The sequence below is a fragment of the Camelus bactrianus genome, chromosome 11, assembly GCF_048773025.1.
Source record: "Camelus bactrianus isolate YW-2024 breed Bactrian camel chromosome 11, ASM4877302v1, whole genome shotgun sequence".
Taxonomy (NCBI): Eukaryota; Metazoa; Chordata; class Mammalia; order Artiodactyla; family Camelidae; genus Camelus; species Camelus bactrianus.
The window spans coordinates 6,270,204-6,295,145 of record NC_133549.1 but is presented as its reverse complement, the minus strand read 5'-3'; the positions used below and the strand labels follow the sequence as shown (position 1 = coordinate 6,295,145).

The 24,942-nt window shown below is 43.2% G+C and overlaps 1 protein-coding gene across 1 annotated transcript in view; it reads right to left on the bottom strand.

The window, feature by feature from the left end:
* Positions 1-4,365: 4,365 nt before the first annotated feature.
* The window catches only part of LOC141579233 (uncharacterized), a 45,708-nt gene continuing 25,131 nt past the window's right edge, over positions 4,366-24,942 (bottom strand). Inside the window, exon 3 of the mRNA XM_074374451.1 lies at positions 4,366-9,545. Within this exon, the coding sequence (XP_074230552.1) occupies positions 9,269-9,545 (277 nt within the window). The 3' untranslated portion in view covers positions 4,366-9,268. The remainder of the gene's footprint in view (positions 9,546-24,942) is intronic.

Here is a 24,942-nt window from a genome sequence, read left to right as displayed (position 1 = left end):
TTTCTACATCTCAATTGCTAATACGATTTATAATATGTATTTGCTTTTTTTAAACCTCCAGCTTACTTGAAATAATAGTTAACTTTTAAATTTTCTTAATCTACATACTAACAAGGCCCGGTCAGACCCGATGTGGGAGTGGAACCGTTGGTCCAGTTGTGCAGAAATGCTAGAGAGAGTTTGCCTTTTCAGTTTAGATGGTAGTTATACTTTTAATAAAACATAAAAATTAATGAGCTAATTTTCTGATCGAGGAGGGTGAAAACAGGAAAGCATACACAGTTGAGACCCCACCCTGAAACCGCTGTGCGTCCACTTGGAGATTAGGTTGGAACAGTGGGGAACACAAGATCTTCTGTGCTATTAAGCTAAAGTTACGTGAAACACAGAATTTCACCTTTCATTCTAAATACTCTCTTCTAAATATGTGGATTTACTGGAATTAATTTTATTTGACACTGTATATGTAATAATTTGCAAAATCTATTTCTACTTACTTTGGTCTTTCTGCCTAGGACAATAGCAGAAGCCTTTTGTTGTACATTGTTTCCTATTATCTGCACAATTGTGATGAGGTCAGACTGTTTTTACATAGAGACACGCTGTGTTGTTCTTTACTGGTGAGCGATTTGACAGTGTGTGTCATTGTTTTGTCACTGCTGCTGTTGTATTCTTCTCAATTATTTGAACATTCTGTTCTTGCTGATTAGGATGCTGGAAAGGAGCAGTGTGTGTTTCTACTGCCTGAACCCCAGGACCTCCTTGGGACCTCACAGATGAAGTTTGAAGATTTTCAAGAAGACAGCAGAAAACTAAAGACCTGAGAGGTAATGTATAGTCATAAAGAAACTCATGATTGTTATTTATGCTTTTTCAGTGAGGGGACATACTTCTGTCACGTCGTTGTTAAAAGATAAATATTCCCCCCTGCCCTGCCCTTGGTGCACCTGCCCAAGATTTTGTGGCTTGTGAACTTGCCTGGGAAGAAAATATTTTCTTTCACATATTTGGTCAAAAAACACACACATGTGTAATGCTTTATTGTTAGTTGAGAAGCTTTATATCAAATCATTTTGAAGAGAGTTTGAAATTCTTTGAATTTGTAAATTGAAAGCAATATATAAAAGCAAATTTTTGTAATTTTTTTTTGGTGAAAGAAATCCCTTTCATCGCCTACCCCCCTTTAATGAAGTACAGGCAGCTTACAATATTGTATTTGTTTCAGGTGCACAATTTAGTGATTCCGTTTTTTCATGTATTACATACCATACAAAGTTATTACATTATTATTAACTGTATTCCCTATGCTGTACCTTACATCCCTGTGACTTAATTATTTTATAACTGACAGTTTGTACCTCCTAATTCCTTTCACCTTTTTCACTCATCCCTTTTATCTTCTTTTCATAAGGCTTCTTCTTGTTATGGAGTTGAGACACCTCACCTATTTATGTAAGCCTCTTTCTAACTTTAAGTACAGATGGGGAGTGAATAAGTTTATGTGAGATTTTCATTTCATGTCTCACTAGATGAGAAGAAGTGGCTTCATTCCTGCTCCCCAGAAACCAAAAAGATGATAAAAATTTTTAAGAGATTCAATCTCAGTGCTGAAGTGTTTATCCAAAGATATTGATCTGTAATCAAATTTATCGAGTTGTTATATTCTGATTACAGATGCTTTTATATGGATTTCAATGAAAATAGTAACATTATATAATTTGCTTGTAGTTTGTAAACACTTAGCTTATTATAGGCCTGATATAGGATAGGTATTTACTAGGTGCTGTGGGTACCCAAGGATGCAGCCATCTCTGTCCAGGGAGGTGAAGACTTGTCATCAAGATGGTCCGCCTTAGAGTCTCTAATACGAGTGCTCATTGAACCCTAGAATGACTGCCTTGCTTTTTAAAAAAAATAACAACTTAAACTATGTTATGTTTATATAATGCTACATTACTATGCATTTAATTATGATTTCTTAAAGCAATACAAATCCCAAATCATCCATGTATAGTGTTTATCATATTTCAAAATTTTGCCAGTTATCTTGATTTGCTTATGAAATTCCTCTCTCTCCTGCTGTCTCTCTTCCCCCACCCCAACCTCTGATGTAGTGCTGGACATTTCTGGGTTATCTGGAGAATATTTAACACTTCAATCAATTCAGTCTTGCAAAGCAGGATTTCATAGTTCACAAATGATTTTATAAACAAGTGTCATGGTGAGCTCATTAACAGGGGATTTATGTTTACTTTGGTTGGTGCTGCACTTTGGAATGTTACCTCATTTACTTTTCATATCTACATGCTTTCTTGCTATAGTTACATAAGGTCATGAAAATTCTCACATTTCTAACTCTCAAGACTCAGAGCTAAAAAGGGAGAACTAACACCCACTGGGAAAAGGATTTGGAAAGGGCGGGTAGGCAGCACCGATGACAGTTATTTCCTCCTGCACGTCTGTCTTCTCAAGCAATGATCACTTATTGAAGGAGCATCTTAGAAATTTCTGAGTGACTCAGAGGGTTAAGAAGGTGATGATCTTAACACCAAGGGTTTATACTTTATATTGGGTTAAGAAGAACTTTTCTGAATGGTCCGTCCCCTCAACTAGCACCTGTTGAATCTATCCAGTACCGCATTTCTCAAGTTTGTCAATAGGCTGTTACAATTTGGTGCCCTAGAAATGGCGGATTTCATGGCTAAATGAGTATGAGAACTGCTGGGCTAAGATAAGCTGGGAGGAATTTCCAGGGCCCTCTGGACAAAGGGCGGCAGCAGTTCCCAGCTCACTTGACCACAGGGCACTTTTCCCACAGTGTGTCTGGTAGGTGCTGTAGTCGGCGGAACTCAATTCAAGAATCGGAAATCTGCTACCCTGTTAGTAACAGAAGCACGGCGTGTGCCTCAGAGGAGCTTACAGTAGAGGTGGGGAAATGAAGCTTTAAGTCATGAAATAGTCTCATTACATGTTACTGTTCTTCTAAAATGAGATCAGCTTGAATGGCCATTGACAAGGCTGTCAAACTCTGAGTGATCTTTAAAAAACTGAAAAAAATCAGAACAAATTATGCCTCTTATTTTTTGCTTTTCCAAAAATTTCTTTTTCATAAAAATGATATGTTTTGTGACACAAGGAAGGAAATCTTGTGATCTGGAATTTAAATTCCATTTCTAGGAAGGATCTAGCATGAAGGCATCATTCCATATCAAGAAGGCGTAGAATAAAACTGCCTCATGTCCCTTTATGGAATGAGATGGGTATAAATATACATTGATTTGAGTAAATAGGAGTCAAATAGGAGGTTATTTTGGATACAATTACTTTAAATGAATATCTGCCTTGATAAATGTACCCTAATAATGATCTCTTTTAAGTGATCAAACTAGGTAATTCATTTCCGAAGATTCAAATATCCTGTCCACTTTTTTTTAAGAAGCAACATTTTTAAAGAAGACTTAGAAAATTAGATTATATATGTAGAGAATTTGTCCCAATATTTTTCAAATAATAAATATCTCAAAGACTTTGGCTACTTATAATAAGGAAAATAGAATAAACAGTGTGATTAGTTTGATCAAGACAGATAAGCTGTCAGCCCTAAGTCACCCATCTTCTGGCTCTATCACTGTTTCTTCTTCCAGACTTAATTTTTGTTTCTTGGAAAGTCTAAGAAATAGTGTGTTATGGCTCAGGCACATATAGTAAGACAACTGAATCTCATTTTAGCATTTTATAAGAGCATCCGCTGTGTTTGGTATGTATATTGTTCCCATGCTTTCTCCAGCTCCCCAGGGAGCTCCCTGGCTTCCCGAGCTCAGTGACGTGTAGTTGGTTTATCAGCCTGGTCAGCTTGTGCCTCTTCTGACTGTAAACAGTTCTTGATGCCGTCGTGCCCCACGGTGGCTTCTGTTCCCTTGCCTTTCTTGGGTAGAAATCATTCCACTCGCCACACAACTCAACATGAACAGAGCATTGAGTAGTTAAGTTCCTGGAACTGGGCACGAATGTTCTCATTCACATTCTTCCTTGTACCTCCTGCCCTCCCCCACCTTCAGTATCTGACTTGAAAATATTTAAAATTCATTACCTATCATTTCAAGTTGAAATAATGTCTTTGTCCAGACATATACAGGAAAAATCAGCCCATAAACTTATTTGTATTGATTTATATTTGTTTGGAACACTTATATTTATAATTGTATATGTCTGATTTTATTTATTTTTGTTTGAGAAATGAAAAAATGATGTTATAAACTTAATTCAAATGCAACCAGTAGCTTTTTAAAAATTACTTCTTATTATGGTTTTAGAATGAGTAACATTTTAGTATGGAACATCAGACAACATTGAAAAATGTAGAGAAGAAAATGTATTTATTTTTATCAATGGAAATAATCAATAAACAATTACAGTAGGAACAGAGAACAGTTTTATTTGAGCCAAACTGAGGATTATAGCCTGGAAGCCAGAGTCAAGAAGCACTTGGATTGTGTTCTGCTGAACCACAAAATGGGGAAGGCTTATACAGGCAAAAACTACAAAATTACATATGTTGCTTGTCAAGAATTAGAACTGGAGCTGGCAAGAAGTAAGGGTGTTTGTGAAGCAAAGATTGGTCCAAAACAGTTGCATTGTTACAAGGGGAGACCTTGAGGCCATGAGGTTACAGATAGCAACTAGTAGCAGATATTGTTCAGAGAATGACTGGTGGTGTCCTTGAGTTTGCTATAGTGCAGAAAATTCAAGTTTTTGGTAATATAGGAACGTATCTATAATGACAACACAAACAGAGGGAAAGGTATACCATGTTCCAATACCATGGGATTGGAAGAATTAGTATTGTTAATACGACCATACTACACAAGGCGGTCTACAGATTCAATGCAATCCCTATCAAAATACCAAGGGCATTTTTCACAGACCTAGAATAAATTATTAAAATTTGTGTGGAAACACAGTAGAATCCAAATAGCCAAAACAATCTTAAGAAAGGGGAACAGAAGTAAGGGAATCATGCTCCCGGAATTCAGAGTATACTACAAAGCTATAGTAATTAAAACAGTATGGTACTGATCCATTTTGATTCTTGAATGCATTCTTTTCTTTCATAGTTAAAGCAGATGTACAGTGCATGTTTGAAAGCCTCACAATAGTCTGTTGTAGCTAGCATAAACTTTAAGCTGAATCATGTGTAAGCCAGAATGACTTACCCATATTTCAGTATGTGAAAATTTCTTCCATCATCTGTCATCCTGTAGTCCAGTAATATAAGGTTAATATTTGGCATGTTTTTATCTAGTGTGTGTATATGTTGCACATGCACGAATTATTCCATCGACACCATGATGCATACAATTTTTGTAATTTTTGTCCATTCTTACGTTCTCTGCTCTATAGTTGGATAATATATTTATGTTTACATTATGTCTTTTTCTGGCTTTCTATTGTCTTAAAATTTTGTTGACATTCTCTCCCTGACTCCTGCAATACATTGTGAAAGCTATAGACAGTATTACTATTGTTGGCTGATCTTAATTGTTAACGTATTTTCTTAATGTATATAGTTTTAAAATATCCCATAAATTTACTCAATATATTTACCTTCCCAAATAAGCTGAAACTTTTAGAACATTCTGACTAATAATTAACTACTCTTTTCTTTCTTCTGTTTTTCAGACTTTTACTAGTATCATTTTTCTTTTAAAAATTACTGATATTTTATAATCCTTAAATAATAACATTTACCAACATATTTAATCACTCTGCCACCACTTTTGCATCCCATTTTTCCCTTCTCATTTGGTTGTTTGCTCAGTGAGGCTTGGTGGGCGTTAAGTTCTGAGTCTGGAAATGACTGCAAAAAATTGTCTTTCTTATTTTTGAATGACCAGTGTGCTGGACATAGAATTGTAGATTGACACATTTTCATCAATATTTTGAAGATACTGTTTTTCTTCTGCCATCTCTTATCAGTGATAAATCTGTTTTCAATCTGTCATTCTTTTGTAGATAATGTCTTTTATTTTTGTTGACTTTTGTATTTTCTCATCCTTATTCATCTTTGGCTTTGCTTTAATATATGTAGTATGACTTTATTTATTTGTTTATTTGTCTGTTTGTTTGTTTGTTTATTATCTTTCCCTGTACTTAGAACTTTTATTTTAAAGACTGATGTGTACCTTAATGTTTCAAGAATTCTTGACAATTACCTTTTCATATATTGATCAGTTTCTCCTCTTTTCCTGAAATTCCTCTTAGAAGGGTATCGGAGCCATTTGGTCCAACACTCTATGTCTCCTAACTTGTCTTTTATATTTTTAAAACCTACCCCACTCCTTTTGCTATAACCTTCATGTATTTCTCAACAATGTCTTCCAGTTCATTAACTCTCTCTATAACTCTGTCCAAACTGATGTTAATATTTTCAATGCAATTATGTTAAAATCATAATAACTTTTTGTTTCTCAAGATTTATAATATGTTTTTTTTTTACCATATCTATGTTTACTTTTATTTGTTAATAGCTGTATGCTTTGTTTCTACTCATTAGTTTTCTTTAAGGTATTTGAATGTTGATTTAAAACAGGTGTCAGAATATGTCAGAAGTTTACAGCCTGTGAGCTTTTTGTAAATAAAATTCAATTGGAATATAGCCTTATACATCCAATCATTTATGAATTATGTATGATTGCTTTTGTGTTACAACTGAAGAGTTGAGGAGTTCTGACAGAAAATGCCTGTCAATATGTTTGTCCCTTGCTCTCTCCCGTACCCTGACCCCACACATCTGCACTCTCTTAATTTTTTCAGTTATTTTGACTTAGTCTGCCTGGGAGTCCTGCCATATGGACATGTTTAGTTATTGCAGATTCGGTCAGCAAGCTAGTGAACGACTTGGCTCAGGTCATGCCTGGAAAGATGTATCTGTCTGCTGTTGCTGCCCTAGATACACAGCTGTGTATGGACCATAGCTCTTTTCACCCTCCTTTCATGAGTCTAGAGCCCGGTCACAGCTCTGGGTTTCCAGTGGTGAGACCAGTTCCATTCCCTGCTGTGTGACCTCTTTCCCCACCAGTTTCCATGTAAGCTAAGATCTTTACCTTCTCCTCCATGTGCACACTCCAGTGACCTCTCACCTCCACATTATTTATTAACTTAGGCTTTTCTGCTATTTCTGGTCCAAAGAGATATTAACATTTTTTGTAAAGCACATTGTGTTGGTTTGATTTTCTCTTTTATGTTCCCATTCATTGCTATGTGTTTTCAGCAGAAGAAAGGCTCAGCCTATGAATTCATCATTCCATTTGACTGGACATCTGTATTCTCTTTTATATATGTTTTCGCCTTGAAAGTTATACCATGAGCATTTCCTATGTCATTCACTATAATTCAAGAACTGTTTAAGATGGTTTGATAATAATCCATCTTATGATTGTGCTGTAATTTAGTAAGTCATTAGATTCTGGTAAGAAATTAGACTCCAAATTTCCCTGCTCTTAAGAAATATTGTGTAGAACATCCTATTGATAGCTTTTTTTTTTTTTTTACTATATTTTTGATTATTTCCTTAATATAGATTATTAGAACTACAATTACTGGATCAGATTTAATGGACATTTTTTAAAGATTCCTGATACTTTTATTACCAAAATGCTTTCTAGAAAGGCAACTTTTATGAATTAAAGGGTGGTTTGGTTCCTAAAATAGAATTGAATAATAAAAAAATTAGGATATTTAGATCAGTAAGGAATCTCATAGATATTATGTCTAATACCTATCATTCAACAACTGTTTTATTAAATTAATAGAAAATAAAAAATAGAAACATAGACCCTTCCTTCATAGTTCATAGACTAGTACAGAACTGATAGGTATCTGAGTAACCACTACCCACTATAAAGGTATTTTTTTAGTTATATAAATAAGATACTATAGAAACACAGAAAAGGAATGATTAAATATACTTGTAGAATTATATTTAAATTGGATTTTGAAAAGTAACAAATAAAGTGACAAGAAATGGACGGTAAAATCTGATATAGCTAGAATATACAGTGCTGAGGGACATGGAATCAGAAGATGGCAAGCCATCTTTGCAAAGGGTCTTAAGGGCCTGCTGAAGAGTTTGGACTCCATTGGGCAGTCACTGCTTAGCCACGGGAATGCATCTAGGCCAGGATGCAGTGCACTCAGATAGGCTTTTCTGAAAGGCCATCATGAGGCACTTGTGAATGATGGTGTAAGAGGGGAGACTTGAAGCTGGAGAACTAGCTAGTCAGGTATTATGGTGCAAGCTAAGGACCCTGGGTTAGGATGAAGAGGAGAAAGGGATCTGGGAGTCTTTGGAGATGCAATGGAGCAAGATTCTAACCAAACACATATACAGGGTAAGGAATTGTCTTGTTATTTCACACTATGAAAAAACAGGCTTTTTCCCAAGCACAGTATATCAGGGACTACTGGGCACCCGAGTCAGGCACTGGGTCCCATGATTAAAAAGTCAAAGCCTGGATAGGGTGCGAAAGTACTGGTTATACCTGACCTACATTATAGCTCTGTATGTCTGGTTAAAAGAAAATAGAGTATCGGGGAGGGTCAAGATGGCAGAGTTGTAGGACCACGAGTTCACCTCTTCTCACGACTAAATAAAAACCACAATGACTGCTAAACAACCATTGAGAAAAAAGACTGTAACCTAGCAAAAAAGATCTTCTTTAATTGGAAATATAGAGAGAGACCTGCAGGGGACAGTAGGAGGGCATGCTCACAGTAGAATCAGGCCCCATACCGCCTGGGTGGGTGACCCACAAGCTGAAGAGTAATTAAGTCACAGAGGCCCTCCCACAGGACTGAGAGCGCTGAGCCCCATGTCAGGCTCCCCAGCGTGGGGTCCAGCGTTGGTAAGAGGAGAGCCCAGGACATGTGGTTTTGAAGGCCAGGGGGCTTACCTCCAGGAGCCCCATGTGACTGGGGCAAACAGATTTCATTCTCTTGGGACACATACACAGAATTTCGCATGTGCCAGGTCCAAGGGCAGAGGCAGCTTGGGAGGTCTGAGTGGAGTGAGGGCACAGCACAGGTTTAACACGAGGGCCCACTCCTGGGAAAGGGACCAGCAGGACTTGGTGCTCGGTCCCCTGACTGGTTTGTAACAGCCCCTTGTGATGTGCTGATTCTCGTGACCTCCTCCAGGAACGTGCGCCCTTTCAGCATCTCCGCCACCTCTGCTTGAATAGACTGCAGGGATCTCTCTTTCCTCAGTTCTTCAATGCGAAAATTGATTTCCTTCCTTGAACTCAGGTTGACCGTCATCAACTGTCTGTTGATGAGGCTGTTGATAAGCGTTAGCGAGTCTGCGTACGTTTACTGGCTCCTTCTCTAGCCCAGCATACTTTAAAGTCGTCTCCATGCTGGCACACTCCTGTTTAGCCGCATATAGCTGGTCGATGAGGTGGCACTTCACTTCGATCTGGGCAGCCATTGTTTCAGCCCGCTGCTTTTCATAGCTTTGATAACGGTGACTTCTATCACACTGAATAAGCCTGCAGGTAAATAAGACACCCACCAACGAGGTGAAGACAGAGAGACTCAACACTGCCTCCCACTGGAGGCTCTGGAAGATGAACTGAGAACACAGGCCATCGCGCAGCAGCACCACCAGGACCGCACTCAGCTCCCTCAGGATCAGCCCAAAGCCAAGCTCCATGGAGGACAGCAGCCCTTCCATGGCACTGACCCACCCAGAGCTCTGCCCAGTTACCGTGGAGCCACCAGCCACAACAAGCACCGGGGACAACCCAACATTCCACCCGGAAACCAACCAGCAACTGACATCCTGGATTGGTCAGTTACCATGTGTGGGGGAGGGGTGCATCAGAGGGGAGGGTTGTAACCAAAGTGTCATTCTCTCCATTACTGTCCAATGATAACTTTTCTTACCTCTTTCTTTTTGTGTTTATATCTACATACAGTAAAAAATAGAGTGAAATGTATCAATGTTAAGTTATTGATTTCACAAATTTTTCAAATTTCTAACCCTCCACAGTATCCAAAAAGTCAATGTATGAGCTATATATTTGAATCATATCCATTAACACAGAATATCTACTTCTGTCACATTTCAACTGAACCACACCCTCTGACAACATGTATCCATCAGTTTGATGGTAGCTGAACTTGATAAAAATGAAAAAAATCACACTGCACACTGTGAGGTCTGTCTCTTTTGCTGTAAGTAACATTTTTAAAGATACATGTTTTTAATTGACTATGCCATTCATTCTGGTTGTAGGCCTGAATAATTCGTCCTTGTAAGATTATATCACAAATTGATCCATCCTTTTTTTTTTAATAGACTTTATTCTTTTAGAGCAGTTTCAGGTTCACAGCAGAATTAGGCAGACAATACAGAGTGTTCACACATAGCCCTCATCACCACCACACACGTACTCCCCTAGCCTCAACATCCCGCATCACTGTGGCATATGCAGTACAATCGATGAACCAACATGGGCACGTTATTATCAACCATAGTCTATAGTTTATATAGGGTTCACTCTAGATGTTGTACATTCTGTGGGCTTTGACAAATGCATATGACATGTAGCCACTATAGTATCACACAGAATAATTTCATTGCCCTAAAAATCCTTTGTGCACCATCTATTCATCCCTCCCTCCCTCCCTCTCCCCAGTATCTTTTTATTGTTCCTGTATCTGTGCCTTTTCCAGAATGTCATTTGGTTGGAATCATACAGTTTGTAGCCTTTTCAGGCTGGCTCTTTTCATTTAGTAATAGGTCTTTTAAGTTACTTCCCTGTCTCTCATGGTTTTATCTTTTTCACTTTTCTTTTTACTGACCTATGTTTTTAAATTTTACCTATATGTACTGTTTATTGTCTCTATGAATGTTTAGAGCTTTAGCTTTATAAACTTACATACTTATCAAAGGAATAAAGCCAACCACAAAATAAGAATTAGTTTAAAAAGATACATACGCCTTGCTATTAACACATTATTTATAATTGCTAAGATAAGGAAGCATCCTAAGTGCATATCAATAGTTGAATAGATAATGCAGATGCAGTATATGTGTATATAATGGAATTAACTCACCTATGAAAAAGAAGGATATTTTACCATTTGTGGCCCTTCATTCACTTTTTTTCACTTCAAAAACCAGACATTTTTAACTGGCAGAGACTGTTCTACTACATCAAAAACAACAAAATGCCTAGAAATATAGTTAACCAAGGAGGTTACCTATACCCTGAAAACTGAAATGACACAAAGAAATGGAAATATTTCTTGTGCTCTTGGATTTGAATAATCAACACTATCAAAATGGCCACACTGCCCAAAGCAACCCACAGAGCCAACGCAACCCCATCAGAATACTCACAACATTCCTCACAGAACTAGAACAATTTCAAAATTTGTAAGGAACCACAAAATACCCCGAACAGCCAAAGAAATCTTTTGTCTTTTTTTTTTTCTCCACTTTCCTCTTTTTGTTCTGTTTTCTTATGGTTTGATGACTAGAGAAGGTCCTTTAACATTTATTGTAAAGCTGGTTTGGTGGTGCTGAAATCTTTTAGCTTTTGTTTACCTGTGAAGCTTTTGATGGAAAGAGTGTTCTTGGTTTTAAGTCTTCCTCTTTCATCACTTTAAATATATCGAGCCACTCCCTTCTGGCCTGTAGATTTTGTGCTGAAAAATCAGCTGATGACTTTATGGGAGTTCCCTTGTATGTTTTTTGTTGCTTTTCCACTGCTAATTTTAATATTTTCTCCTTATCCTTTACTTTGGTCAATTTGATGACCATGTGCCTTGGTATGTTCCTCTTTGGGCTGATCCTGAATATCAACAATTTTCTATGATTCAACATTATATAGTAGAGATTTATACAATAATGACAATATGACTCTATAGCAAAAATTACAGAAAACAGCCATATCTACAGTCATACACCTGCCTATCTATCTGTATATACATATGCTTTTATTATTAAACAAAGAGAATTAAAGTCTGGGCTCAACTATAAGGTTCCTGGAGACAGGGCATCTTTATCTGCTGACCACTGCATTCCCAACACCTGGAACAAAGCCCGGTGTGCAGAAGGTGTGCAATTGAATTTTCAATAAATGAAGACACTATGAGATCAGTAAGACATACTAAAAGAAGGTAAAAGAAGGAAAAATGAAAACAACTATGAATGAATGAGGGAATTGAGAAATTAAGAAAGAAATCTAAGGGCTGGTTCCTTAAAAACAAACAAAAGAAGCAGCTGCCTGATGAAACCAAGGGGAAAAGACAAGACTTGTAGCGGATACTGAGCACATGCTAAGCACAGTCTGAAAGATGTTTACATGCATTTTTTAAATTTAAACCTCACGGCTCACACCAAATACTAAGAAGCTTGGGATGGATTAACCACAATGTGCAAACTCTATGTATCATTGCAATGAACAGAACTTATTTATTTACTTGAACAAAATTGAATACCTCAACACACAAAATGCAAAAAAGAAACAGAAAAAAATTAATTGAACATCTGGAGAAATTTAAACACTAAGTATTTGTCTTCAAGAAACGAATTAACATTTTCAGGTGTGAGAAGGGTCTGTTTCTTAGACCCTTTAAAATCTTACCTTTTAGCTGTACACATTTCTAGATGAAATAAGATTTGAAGCAAAAGTCCAACAAATGGAACTGATTAAATGAACTCTAAAATAGGTAATCACTCAATTTTTATTTTATTTATTTTTTTAATGGAGGTACTGAAGATTGAATCCAGGACTTTGTGCATGCTAAGCACGTGCTCTACCACAGAGCTATTACCCACCCCCCCCCACTGAATTTTTAAATATCACATACTGGAGAATTCTTTAGCAACATGCTGTAAAACACTGAAACGTATGTGAAGGTGAAAAATAAAATTCAAAACAGTATAACCTTAATTTGCTTGGAAATACAATATGTATTAAAATATCATTTAAAATAAATGCATATAGTGAGAAAACAAGAGTGAGAATACACACATTCAAAAATTAAGAATTAAACCAAAAAAATACAGATTTGATGGTTGGCCTTACAGGTGATTTTTACTTGCTTTCCACGGTTCTGAATTTTTCAGATTCCACCTAATTAGATGTACTATGGTCAAGAAAATAAAGTGAAATTCGAATTTTTAAAGGCCCCAGGTAGCCCCTTCCTCACTCCGTCTGCCATTACCCTAACTCTGCACCCTCATTATTTTGTGCCTGAATTATGTTAACATAGTTCAACCTGATTTCTCATTTCTCTCTGTGCCCCTGAAGCCGGAGGTGCTTTCTAAAGGAAATAATCACATCCCGAGTCTCAGTGGTCTCTTAGGCACTGAAGAAATATAAAATTAAAAAAAAAAAAAAAAGATTCCTGTCGTCAAAAATATATATAACTTATAGAGGACATAGGTTAGAATTCAGCCGAGTCTGTAACGGAGAAGTGCTAACATTTCAGTATGGAACATCAGGCAACATGGAAAAATGTGGAGAAGAAAATATGTTTATTTTTATCAATGGAAATAATCAATGAGTAATTTACAGTAGGAACAGAGAACAGTTTTATTTGAGCCAATCTAAGGATTGTGGCTTGGGAGACAAAGAATCGAGAAGCACTTGGTTTATGTTCTGGTGAAGCACAAAATGGGGAAGACTTATACATGCAAAAACTGCAAAATTACATATGTTGTTTGTCAAGAATTAGAATTGGAGCTGGCAAGAAGTAAAGGTGTTTGTTAAGCAAAGAATGGTCCAAAGTGGTTGCATAGTTACGAGGGGAGACCCTGAGACCATGAGGTTACAGCTAGCAACTATTAGCAGATATTGTTTTGAGAATGACTGGTGGTGTCCTCGAGTATGATTCAGTGCAGAAATTTCAAGTTTTCAGTGATATAGGAACACATTTATAGTGACACTGACGAAAGAAGTTGAAGACAACACAAATGGGTGGAAAGGTATACCATGTTCTGGGATTGGAAGAATTAGTATTGTTAAGTACTACCCAAGACGGTCTACAGATTCAATGTAATCCCTATCAAAATACCAAGGGCATTTTTCACAGACCTAGAACAAATTATTTAAATTTGTGTGGAAACACTAAAGAATCCAAATAGACACAACAATCTTAAGAAAGAGGAACAGAACTAAGGGAAAAATGCTCCCTGACTTCAGAGTATAGTACAAAGCTACAATAATTAAAACAGTATGGTACTGATCCATTCTGTTCTTGAATGCATTCTTTTCTTTCATAGTTAAAGCAGATGTACAATTCATGTTTGAAACCCTCAAAATAGTCTGTTGTAGCTAGCATAAACTTTAAGCCAAATCATGTATAAGCCAGAATGACTTATCCATATTTCAGCATGTGAAAATTTCTTCCATCATCTGCCATTCTGTAGTCCAAAAATATAAGGTTAATATTTTGGTATGTTTTTCTCTAGTATGTGTATATGTTGCACATGCACGAATTATTCCATCGACACCATGATGCATACAGTTTTGGTAATTTTTGTCCATTCTTACATTCTCTGCTCTATAGTTGGATAATGTATTTATGTTTACATTATGTCTTTTTTCTGGCTTCCTATTGTCCTAAAATTTTGTCAACATTCTCTCCCTGACTCCTGCAATACATTTTGAAAGCTGTAGACAGTATTACTATTAATTTGTTGGCTGATCTTAATTATTAACATATTTTCTCCATCCCTAAGCCTGCTTCTCCAATAGCCTTCCCCTACCCAGACAGTTCCAGCTTTTCTGATGTGGTGAAACTTGTGAGTTTCCCTGAAACCCCACATCCAATCCAACAGCAAACCCTAACCTCTCTAGCTTCAACTGAGACCTGGAATCCAACCTCTTCTCACCCATCCACCAGCACCACCCTGGCCTCCTGACAGCACAATCACCCCTGCCTGGACCTGGGGCTCCTCTCTTGTCCCCTGCAGTCTGTTCTCAGCCACAGCAGCCACAGTGACTCAGTTACTGGGTGTCTATCCTGTCACTCCTGGGCCAAGAGCCCTCCTGCCCCCCCCTCATGCAGAGCAGAAGCACACCTCTCTCTAGGGTTCCCTCCCAGGCCTCATCCCTGCTGACCTGCCACCCACCCCATCACCCTGGACTATCTGAATCCCTTGAACACCCCTGTGGCTTGCAGTTTGCTCCACTCAGAATGCTCTTCTCACAGACAGATAATTCCATCAGAGCAGTCAGAGCAGAGTCTAGACAAGCCTCTGACAGTGTCTCCTTTAAAGGGAAGGAGAGATGGGGTAGCAGCTGGACGAAGAGGGCAGGGGTCAGATCCAACAGAGATGTAAACATATTAATGATCACTCTCCCCACACTAGACTGTAAGCTCCAAGCAGGCAGGCTCTGTAGGTTTCATTCACTGCAGTATTGCCAGTGCCTGGAATGGTGCCAGGCAAGTTGTACCAGCCACATCATAAAACAAAAGAAGTGAGGATTGCAACCAGGTGACTAGGAACCCTGAGCCCTGGAAGACCAACCTAGGAAACTAAAGAAGAGCTGTGTTTGTAACGGGAAGTCAGGATCTGAAAGCCCCTCACACTCCTCTGGCTTTCTCCTTCATTTAATTCACCTTGGAAAATGAGCAGGGAGGAGGGGCTCTGGAGGGCTGCAGGGCCTCTTCTCCCAGGTTGACAGGGAGTGACAAAGCACTCTGGGTCACCTGCAAGCTAGTGGCAGGAGGAGTCACAGGGCTGGGCCCCGGGAGGTTGCCCAGGATCCCAGGTTCCTGAAATTTCCCCAAACCAACCCTGGGGCTCAGCAGACTACAATAACGACTCCCTGGTTGATGGAAAGAGCCCTGGGGGAGGAGCTGAGGGCCCAGGGCAGACCAACACCCAGCATTTGAGGTAAACCTGAAGAAGGAGTCATCCAGATAAAGTGCTCAATGTGCTCCCAGCTTAGGGCTTTTGAAGGGGTTGGGGGTGGTTCTTGGAAGAACAGACAGAGGCCAGAGTGGCTGGACTGAGGGGAGCAAGGCCAGGTGGGCTGCTGGCAGGAGGAGGGCCTTCAGGTCTGGCTGATTGGGGCTTTTCCCCAAAGTGCCTCTGAGAGGTTCCCTGTGTGTTAGCAGAGTGACAGGAACAGATCTGTCTTTTAACCATCCCTCCCTTGGGTCAGAGGGAGTGAGAAAGGGAAGCAGAGAGCATGAATCCAGGACAGTGTCAGTGGTGGCCTGGACAGGGAGGGGAGGGAGATACAGAGAGGTGATGAATGTACTTGGAGTTGGGACCCAGGGACAGGGGAGGAGCTGGCTGCATGTAGGGTGAGGAAGAAAGAGGGAGCAGACAGGGCCCCAGGTTCTGGTTTGAGCAGGTGGGGAGAGAAGCTGCAGCATGGACAGAGGAATGGGTGGAAAGAGAGTTCCAGAACGCAGCTTGGGGCAGACTGAACCTTAGACACTTAGGAGATTAGATCAAATCTAATACACATTCCTCATGAAATCACTGGGAGAAGCTGATTAGCAGGGAATTTCCACTGAGACTGAGGGTCTTCTTACTCCTTGGATAAAAATCCTATTGTTCCCGGGGAAGGTGACTGTTTATACTGGGGCTGGAACTTGGGGAGAGGGATTTGAGGACAGGAACATAGAGGTAGAAAGAAATGAGACTGTGAAATCTCTCTGGTGACAGCAACCACTCAACTGCCCGTCTGTCCCTGGACCACTGTGTGTCCAGCCAGAGATGACCCTGCCAGGCTGTGTGCCCATGAAGGGGACAGTCTCCCTGCCCCCAGCACTGTGGTTCTGAGTGTGGACAGTGGAACCAGACTGTGTGAGTCTGTGACCCCAGCTCCAGCCCCTGCTGCCTGAATGGCCTGGTGTCACAGGGCTCTGACCTGCTGGCCAAGGCTTGAACCCCTTTCATTGGGTTTGCTTTGGAAATTAGAAACCCTCAGACCTCAGGAAGCTCTTGCCCAACCCTCCCATGTTGGGGGAGTTTTATGCTGGCCACACAGAGTGAGCACTGGCTTGAACTTGTGCACAAGCACACACACAGAAACACAGACACCTGCACCCCAATGTTCATAGCAGCACTATTTACAATAGCCAAAACATGGAAACAGCCTACATTTCCATCAATAGGTGACTGGATAAAGAAAATGTGGTATATTTATACAATGGAATACTACTCAGCCATAAAACCTGACAACATAATGCCATTTGCAGCAACATGTATGCTCCTGGAGAATGTCATTCTAAGTGAAGTAGGCCAGAAAGAGAAAGAAAAATACCGTATGAGATCGCTCATATGTGGAATCTAAAAAACAAAAACAAAAACAAACAAACAAACAAAAACAAAGCACAAATACAGGACAGAAATAAACTGATAGAGAACAGACTTGTGGTTACCAGGGAGGTGGAGGGTGGGAAGGGATAGACTGGGATTTCAAAATTGTAGAATAGATAAACAAGATTACACTGTATAGCACAGGGAAATATACACAAAATGTTATGATAACTCACAGAGGAAAAAATGTGACAATGAGTGTGTATATGTCCATGAATGACTGAAAAATTGTGCTGAACACTGGAATTTGACACAACATTGTAAAATGATTATAAATCAATAAAAAATGTTAAAAAAAGAAAAAAGAAAAAATAGAAACACAAACACATAGACACACATGTACAGTGACATTAAGGACTATGGGGTGGGATCAGGAGAGGAACACATGTGAGCTTGGTTATAAGACAAAAAATCATGGGGTTGGAGGCATCACCTATAAGTGACACCACCCCCACACTTCTCAGGTCTTACCCCACATGCGCCTGAGGACATCTCTAGACGTACGACTAGAGTCAGCCTCACTGTGCAGATGGGGAGACCGTCCTGGAGAAACACCAGGATAAATCCAAGATGTAGAACAGGTAACAATGAGGAGTTGAGTCTGGAAGCCAAGTCCTCTCCTCGCAGTTGCACACAGAGCCTCCCCGGGAGCCGTGGAGAGGGCACAGCTGCTGTAACTGTGGAAGAGGTGGGTTTGTGAGGAGAAGGGGGTGAGCAGGCAGCAGCCGAGAGGGCAATGTGTGGAGGTGTTGTCTGAGGAGGGGGTTCAAGGAAGTGGACCCCAGGAAGTGACATCACTTCCTTTACCACAGACCCCAACAGAAATGGAACCGGGTTACCAGGCACCCACATTCTAGGGACAGCCCCAGAGCAACCTCACTCGGCTGGAGACAGTTCACAGAGAAACATGTTCTTTCTGTTTTGTGAACTCTCGGGGCTTCTCCTCCAGGAAACCCTGGAGTGAGAGGTTTTTGAGAGGCCGTGGGTGTTGGTTGAACCCTCAACCTCAACACCACTGCTCTATTATGAGGCAATCACTTAAGGTAACACCGGGCAGGCTGGAGCAGGCCAATCTGGGACCAGCCTCCTCTGGGAGCCCTCCCTGGGCAGGCCCACTTCCCCTCATCTCCATGTGGGGGAAGGGGGACTTGAGAGAAGGTGTCCCCTCTGGGCAGGAACCAGCCATTGAACATGTGGTAACCTGGTGGTCCTATCATGGCCACACCCAAGGACAGGGCTGGCAGGGGGGAAAGAGGACTCCTGAGGGGCCTCTTCTCCGTGCCAGTGGGAATCCAAGCCCCTCAGGTTGTCAGCTTTTTTGTCCCTGATGGAGGTCTGTGCAGAGAGTGGTGTGTGCGTGTTGAGACTGGAGCTGTCTTATGGGTCTGAGAACCAGTCAGGACAACCAGACAGGGCTCTGAGGTTTCTGCCTGGCTGCTGGGCACTGTGTTTGCAGGACTCCTCACAGGACCTGGTCCATAGACTACCCCATGCCATGTCCCTGCAGGAAGGGCAGGTGACCCACGACACCAACAGAGTCCAGGACAGGCTCAGGGTGAGTGCGAGTGAGGAGACTCCACACCCAGGAAGCCCGGGTCCCAGAGCTGCCCTGCTGCTCCCCTGGGCTCCCTCTTAGAGACCTGCTGGCAAAGGAATCTGATTCCCCATCTCTCCTACCCACCCTCACAACCCAGGCCCTGCCTTGGCCAGATGCAAAGTCAGTGCCCTCATACGAGTCAGAATCTCAAGAGACTTTGACAGAATCTCAGTTCACGTTAAGTCAAGGATGTTTATGCATTTTTCTACAGACCGTCCTGTTTCTCCTCCATCCCCACATGTCCACGTTGGCCTGAGGACCCTGATCCCTCCCACCCAGGGATCAGCCTCTGTCTTCTCATCTCTAGAATGGGATGTTGTGGCAGCAGTCACAGGGATGAGGTAGTTCATCAGGGAGGTGCTGTCACTGCTGTGCTGACACAATGATCTGAGACACTAATGCATTTAATCATCGCTCTCTGCCCCTTGTACTGGTGATGCTGATAACCTTGAATCTGCTCAGGGCTTCTCTCTTCCACCTCTGGCACAAGAACTTTAGGCTTAACCATTTGGTCTGAGACCTAGCCCCAATCCCCTGGGGGTCCCTAGTGCTACCTCTGACTCATGTCTCTCCTCTTTCCACCCCAGGGGGGAGCTGGACCATCAGGGAGCAGGGATGAGACCTACAGGGTGTGGAGCCTCCAGTGACACAGGCTGGAGAAGCTGGTGGTGAACATGGTGCCTGCCATCCTGTGTGGCCACCCCTCCTTCCTGCACACAATCTTGGGCAACTATAAACTTTCACCACCGCCCATCAGGTGCTGGACATTCTGTTCCAAAGGTGAGCACTCTGTTCTCATGGGACATTGGTGACTCAGCCACTTACTAGCAGTCACATGTGGGATTGTCACTCTATCTCTGTGAGCCTCAGTTTTCCCCTCTGCACACTGGGGTCAAGAGAGGATCAGGCCCTAGGAGGGCAGGAACAGAGGGGGCCCTTCATGGAAAGTGCTTCCTGGGGCCCTGGCCCCTGGAAAGGTCAGCTGGAAGGGATGTGTTTGGGCTAATTGGTCATTGTCCTCCTGCCCATGAAAAGCCTCTGCCTCCTGGGTCACTGGAACTTTGGTCTTAGGTGGAACTGTTTTCCCATTTCAAAAGGGTCTTGTGGTCCAATAGCTGTCCCTGTCCTAGGAGAGTGAGGGCAGCGACCCCTGGGAGGGAGAAGTGGGATCCCAGGTCCACTCAGATCTGTGTGATGGGGCTGATTGGGCTCATTCATTTCTCAAGTAGGAAGGTCCACTAGGGACAGGTGCTTCCCTAGGAACAACCATCATTTAATGCATCCAGCAGACAACAGCCCTGCCCTCCAGGGCTTCTATTCTCCCAGGAGTCACCATCACACAAGATGTCACATCCAGGTAGTTCTCTCAGTACAGTTCACATGAATCCTACCTGATCTCCCCTCTATGCCTTCCATGCAGGCCCATTTCAATTCAGTGACCTGGGTGTATGCTGTTTAACACCATCCGGTGCTGGGGAGGCAGGGGTGTCCCCAGGCCTGATATCTGCCCCAGTAGCAGTTCCATGCTGGGGACTGTACCTCACAGACCTTGACTGTATCCAGCACAACCTCTTCTGATGCTTCTGTCTCTGCTTCCTTGGTGGGCTCCAGAGCCCAGGCCTTTTTCTCAGCATGGCCTGTGCCTCCCTCACCCCTCAGGTTCATGGAGTTTGAGGCAAAGGAGGAGATGCAGACTCAGCAGGTGTAGTGGATGAAGGGGGTACAGGGCCTGCCTCTTCCAGCCCCACCAAAGCCAGAATCTTGGGGGTTCCCAGCCCCAAAAGTAGGCCCTCAGCGAGGTACCTAAGTGCCCACTGGAGCTGAACACAAAGGTAACAGGGGCTTAGGGATGGCCACTGTCCCCCCATCAGTCCTTTTCCCTCAAGGGGGTTACTGGTCTTTCACCCTCAACAGCCATTGTGGGGTCTCAGCAGTCCTTTGTCACCCTGGGGTACTGATTTGGTCAGCTACAAAACTCCCACCTCCTTACCTATGGCCACCACATACAATCTGCCTGAGAAGCGGGCTGGATGGGGAGACACTTGGAAAATTGGAGGTTCCACACTTCCTCACATGTGACTCTCTTAGAAGCTCCCCCTTACCTCTATCTCTTCATTCCCCATCAATGTGGGTGAAGATACAGTTGGCCTTGACTCAAACCACACCCACGTCCATGTTGTTCAAACACTGTCCAAACCAACATGTGTGCTGCGTGGTCAGGAGCTGGACGCAGGAGCCCCTCACCTTTATTTCCTCCTCCCGCTCTGCCCCAGTGTGTGTGCCCAGGAAGCTACACACATCCCAGTGTCCCTGGGAGACCAGGGCACCTAAGGAGATTCCCCCTGAGGCTGTGAAACAGTATGTGGACACCATGGAGGAGCTGGCGGGGCCTGTCCCCTCAGCCACTGGGGAGCTAGATGCAGAGTTCCAAGAGGACAGAAATGAACTGAAGCAGGAAGAGAATGGGACCTACATGGACCCGGATCTCCTTGGCTACACTGACAAGCTGTGCTCCCAGGAAGCCTGTGTCACCAAGGTGGGCTGGGCCTGGAGCCTGGGGGCTGCAAGATTCCAGGGACTGGCACTCTCAGCACCCAGGACTGGGGTTCTGCTGGGTCTTTGGGACTTAAGTTCTGATCCTTATCCCTGAGTGCTCTTGCTTGCTCACTCTCTCTCGCTCACTCTCTCTCTCTCTCAATGTGTGTCTAGATGACTGCCTCGGTGGTTTAAAACAGGCTACCTTTGGAGGACAATGGGGTGGGTCTGTTTTTCACTTTCCCTCCTGGTATTCATGACTCAAAAGTTACTCCAGGCCTCTTCCTTCCCTCTTAGGTAGAGGCAGTCATTCACCCTTCATTCCTGATAGACTTGCTTTCCCCAGGGCCACACCTGGACCTCCTGGCCCTAGCTGAAGAGTTGGAACAGAAGGAAGGACTCACCCTTGAAGAGGTGAGCCAGAGGAGGGAGGGACACTCAGGGAGACAAGGGAGGGATGGACACCAGGTAGAAGAGGGAAGGTGAGAGACACCTAGGTAACCAAGGGAGGCAAGGACCCAGGTCAGCTGGGGGAGAGATGGGAATGCAGAACAGGAGGCCCACCTGGCTCTGTTCATCTCTCACCTGCCTGGATGGCCTGGCCTTGTGGAGGGCCTGCTAGGGACTGGGTATGATGCAAGACCATAGGAAAGAGAGGATGGGGGCCCAGAGGGAAAGGAAGGACACACAGCTCGGAATAAGGCCCAGGAGGACAGCAGGAGTGCTCTAGTGTCTGTACTTTGACTGGAGTCCTGGCAATGCCCCCTTTCTTGCTCCCCAATGCCATCATCCCCCTGCCCAGCCCTGCTTCTCCCCTCACTCATATATGCGGGGCCAGTCACTGTCCACCTCCCTCCTACCAGGTGGTGCAGAAACGATTCCTGGACCTGAACGAAGAGTTTGGTGTGCGGGCACCCACCAGTCACAGTGCACCCCATTTGGACTCAAGCACTCATGAGTCTAATGTTGGCCAAGATGCCAGACACATGACCAAGGCCCCCAGCTAGGGGTTAGTGATAAAGACAGTCCACCAGACATTGATTCTGAGGAACTTCTAAGGCACTACTGAGCAGACAATGGCCTGTTCAGGACCAAAGGCTTTATTCTCTCTCCAGGACATCGCGGTTTCCCTCCATTCCGGGCTGGACAGCCCCTCTCGCCTCCCCAGGGTCGAAAGCGCACTGCACGGAGCCTGGGACCCAGTGATGCTTCAGTTCTCAGAGAGACATCTCCTCTTAGGGAGGCCGCAGGGCCAAGGGATGGGTCCAGTGAGCACAAGGAGGAGCTCTGCAGCCTGGCCTTCCTCTTGGCCTCTCAGTACAGCCTGTGGCCCTGGGGGATGTCCCAGAGCTCTGCCCCAGGGTCCTTGAGATTTGTCTGCCCTGAAGGTCAGATGGCTCCCCAGGCCCCTTCCCCTCATAGAACTGGCCTCAGTCCAGCACCTCCTCCAGCTGTGAAGTCAAAGAAGTGGCCTCGAGTGGAGGCCCAGAGTCTGCTGGGAAGCTGTCCCTGCCTAGGCCTGACCTAGGAATCTGGGGGGCCTGCCTTGACTCTGGGGTTGGTTCTCCCCTCACAGGCAAAACAGACAAAGTGTGACCTGTTTGTCGCAGGGAGGAGGAGGAGGAGAAACAGCCAGTAGGGAACAGGGGGTCAGCCCTCCACTGCCAGGGCCCAGGGGGTCCCCAGGGGACCTTAGGGGCTCCTCCTCATTCAGTGCTGACCCTAGGTAATGTGAGGGGCAGGGAGAAGGGCAGGGAAGGAGGGGGGACCATCAGGGCCAAGGTGGGGTGGGGTGGTGGGGAGTTAGAGGCTGGGTGAGGAGGGTCTGGGTGGCTGTGGGTGGGAGCAGCACCTTGGGGTGATGCATGTAAAATGTGAATGATGATAGCTTTGTTTGGAAATGATCTCAGATCACTGTAGTCTTATTCATGTCTGTGCTGCTCTACAGAGAGGGGTCCTGAGAAGGAGGCTGAGGAGGTCCCAGGAGCTACGGATCCACAGGGGGCTGACTAGATCTTCCTCCACATTGACACAGGGTCCTCAGACTGGTCCTGGGAGCCTGCAGCTCTCACTTTCCCCATGGGCCCCTGCATTGTCCTTTTCCTTCAAGCCTGATTGGCCACGGGCCTGTGGGGAATCCCATCATCATCTGAACCCCTGAGCAAACAAGTGATGGAGAGCTGTTTTCATGCCTTTCAGCCCTCTGGACACTAACCAGTTCTCTAGAATGGAGCCTGGAGACAGCCCTTGTCTTAGGGGAGCTTCAGTCTGCTTCCCTGAGGCAGCCAGATGATAGGCCAGGGTGTCCTGTCTGGGTGTCCTGAGCAGAGGGGAAGACTTGGCCTGAGAGACAGGGCTTTTTCTCTCTCTGCACCATTGTAGAGGGAGCCTCTTCTAGCCTCCTGGGATTACTGCAATGTGGGGAGTGGTGGAGGCAGCTTCCTCTTAATCCCAAGGACACAAGGGGAATGGGCTGAAGGAAGTTCACAGGGTTCCTATTAAAGTTGTGTAAAAGGGGAATGATATTCAGCGCTGCTGTGGGATTTGTGGGATTTCTGTGCGGGAGCATCTTGTCCAGGTGAGGGAGGATGACCCATCTTGCTGTGGCCTTAAGAACTAACGAGTCTGCAAAGGGGCCCCACAATTACAATTTGTTCCCTTCCCACCCATGGCTGGAACTGTGTGGACTGGTGTCAACACAGATTTGTATTTGCATATGAAACACTTTCTCCTATAAGGGACCTCCCTACACTGTTTTTGGGAATGCAGTTTGGTGCAGCCATTACGGAAAACAGTACAGAGATTCCTCAAACAACTAAAAAGACTTACCCTATGATCCAGCAATCCCATTCTTGTGCATATATCCAGAGAAAACGCTAATTGAAAAGATACACGCACACCAATGTTCACAGCAGCACTACTTACAGTAGCCAAGACATAGCAACAACCTAAATGTCCAACGACAGATGACGGGATAAATAAGTTGTGGTACATTTACACAATGGAATACGACTCAAGCCATAAACAAGAATAAAATAATGCCATTTGCAACAACATGCATAGACTTTGAGATGGGCATTCTAAGTGAAATTAGCCCGAAAGTGAAATATGAATACTATATGATATCACTTAAATGTGGAATCTAAAGGAGAAGATGCAAATGGACTTATCCATATAACAGAAACAGACTCACAGACAGAGCGGTCAAACTATGGTTATCACAGGAGAAGGGAGAGGGAACGGGTAATTTGAGAGTTTGAGATTTGCAGACAGTAACTACAAAATATAAAATAGATAAAGAACAGGTTTATACTGTATAGCACAGGGAACTATATTCAACATCTTGCAGTAACCTTTAATGAACTAGAATATGAAAGTAAATATATGTATGTTCATTTATGACTAAAGCATTATATTGTACACTGGAAATTGACACAACATTGTAAACCGACTA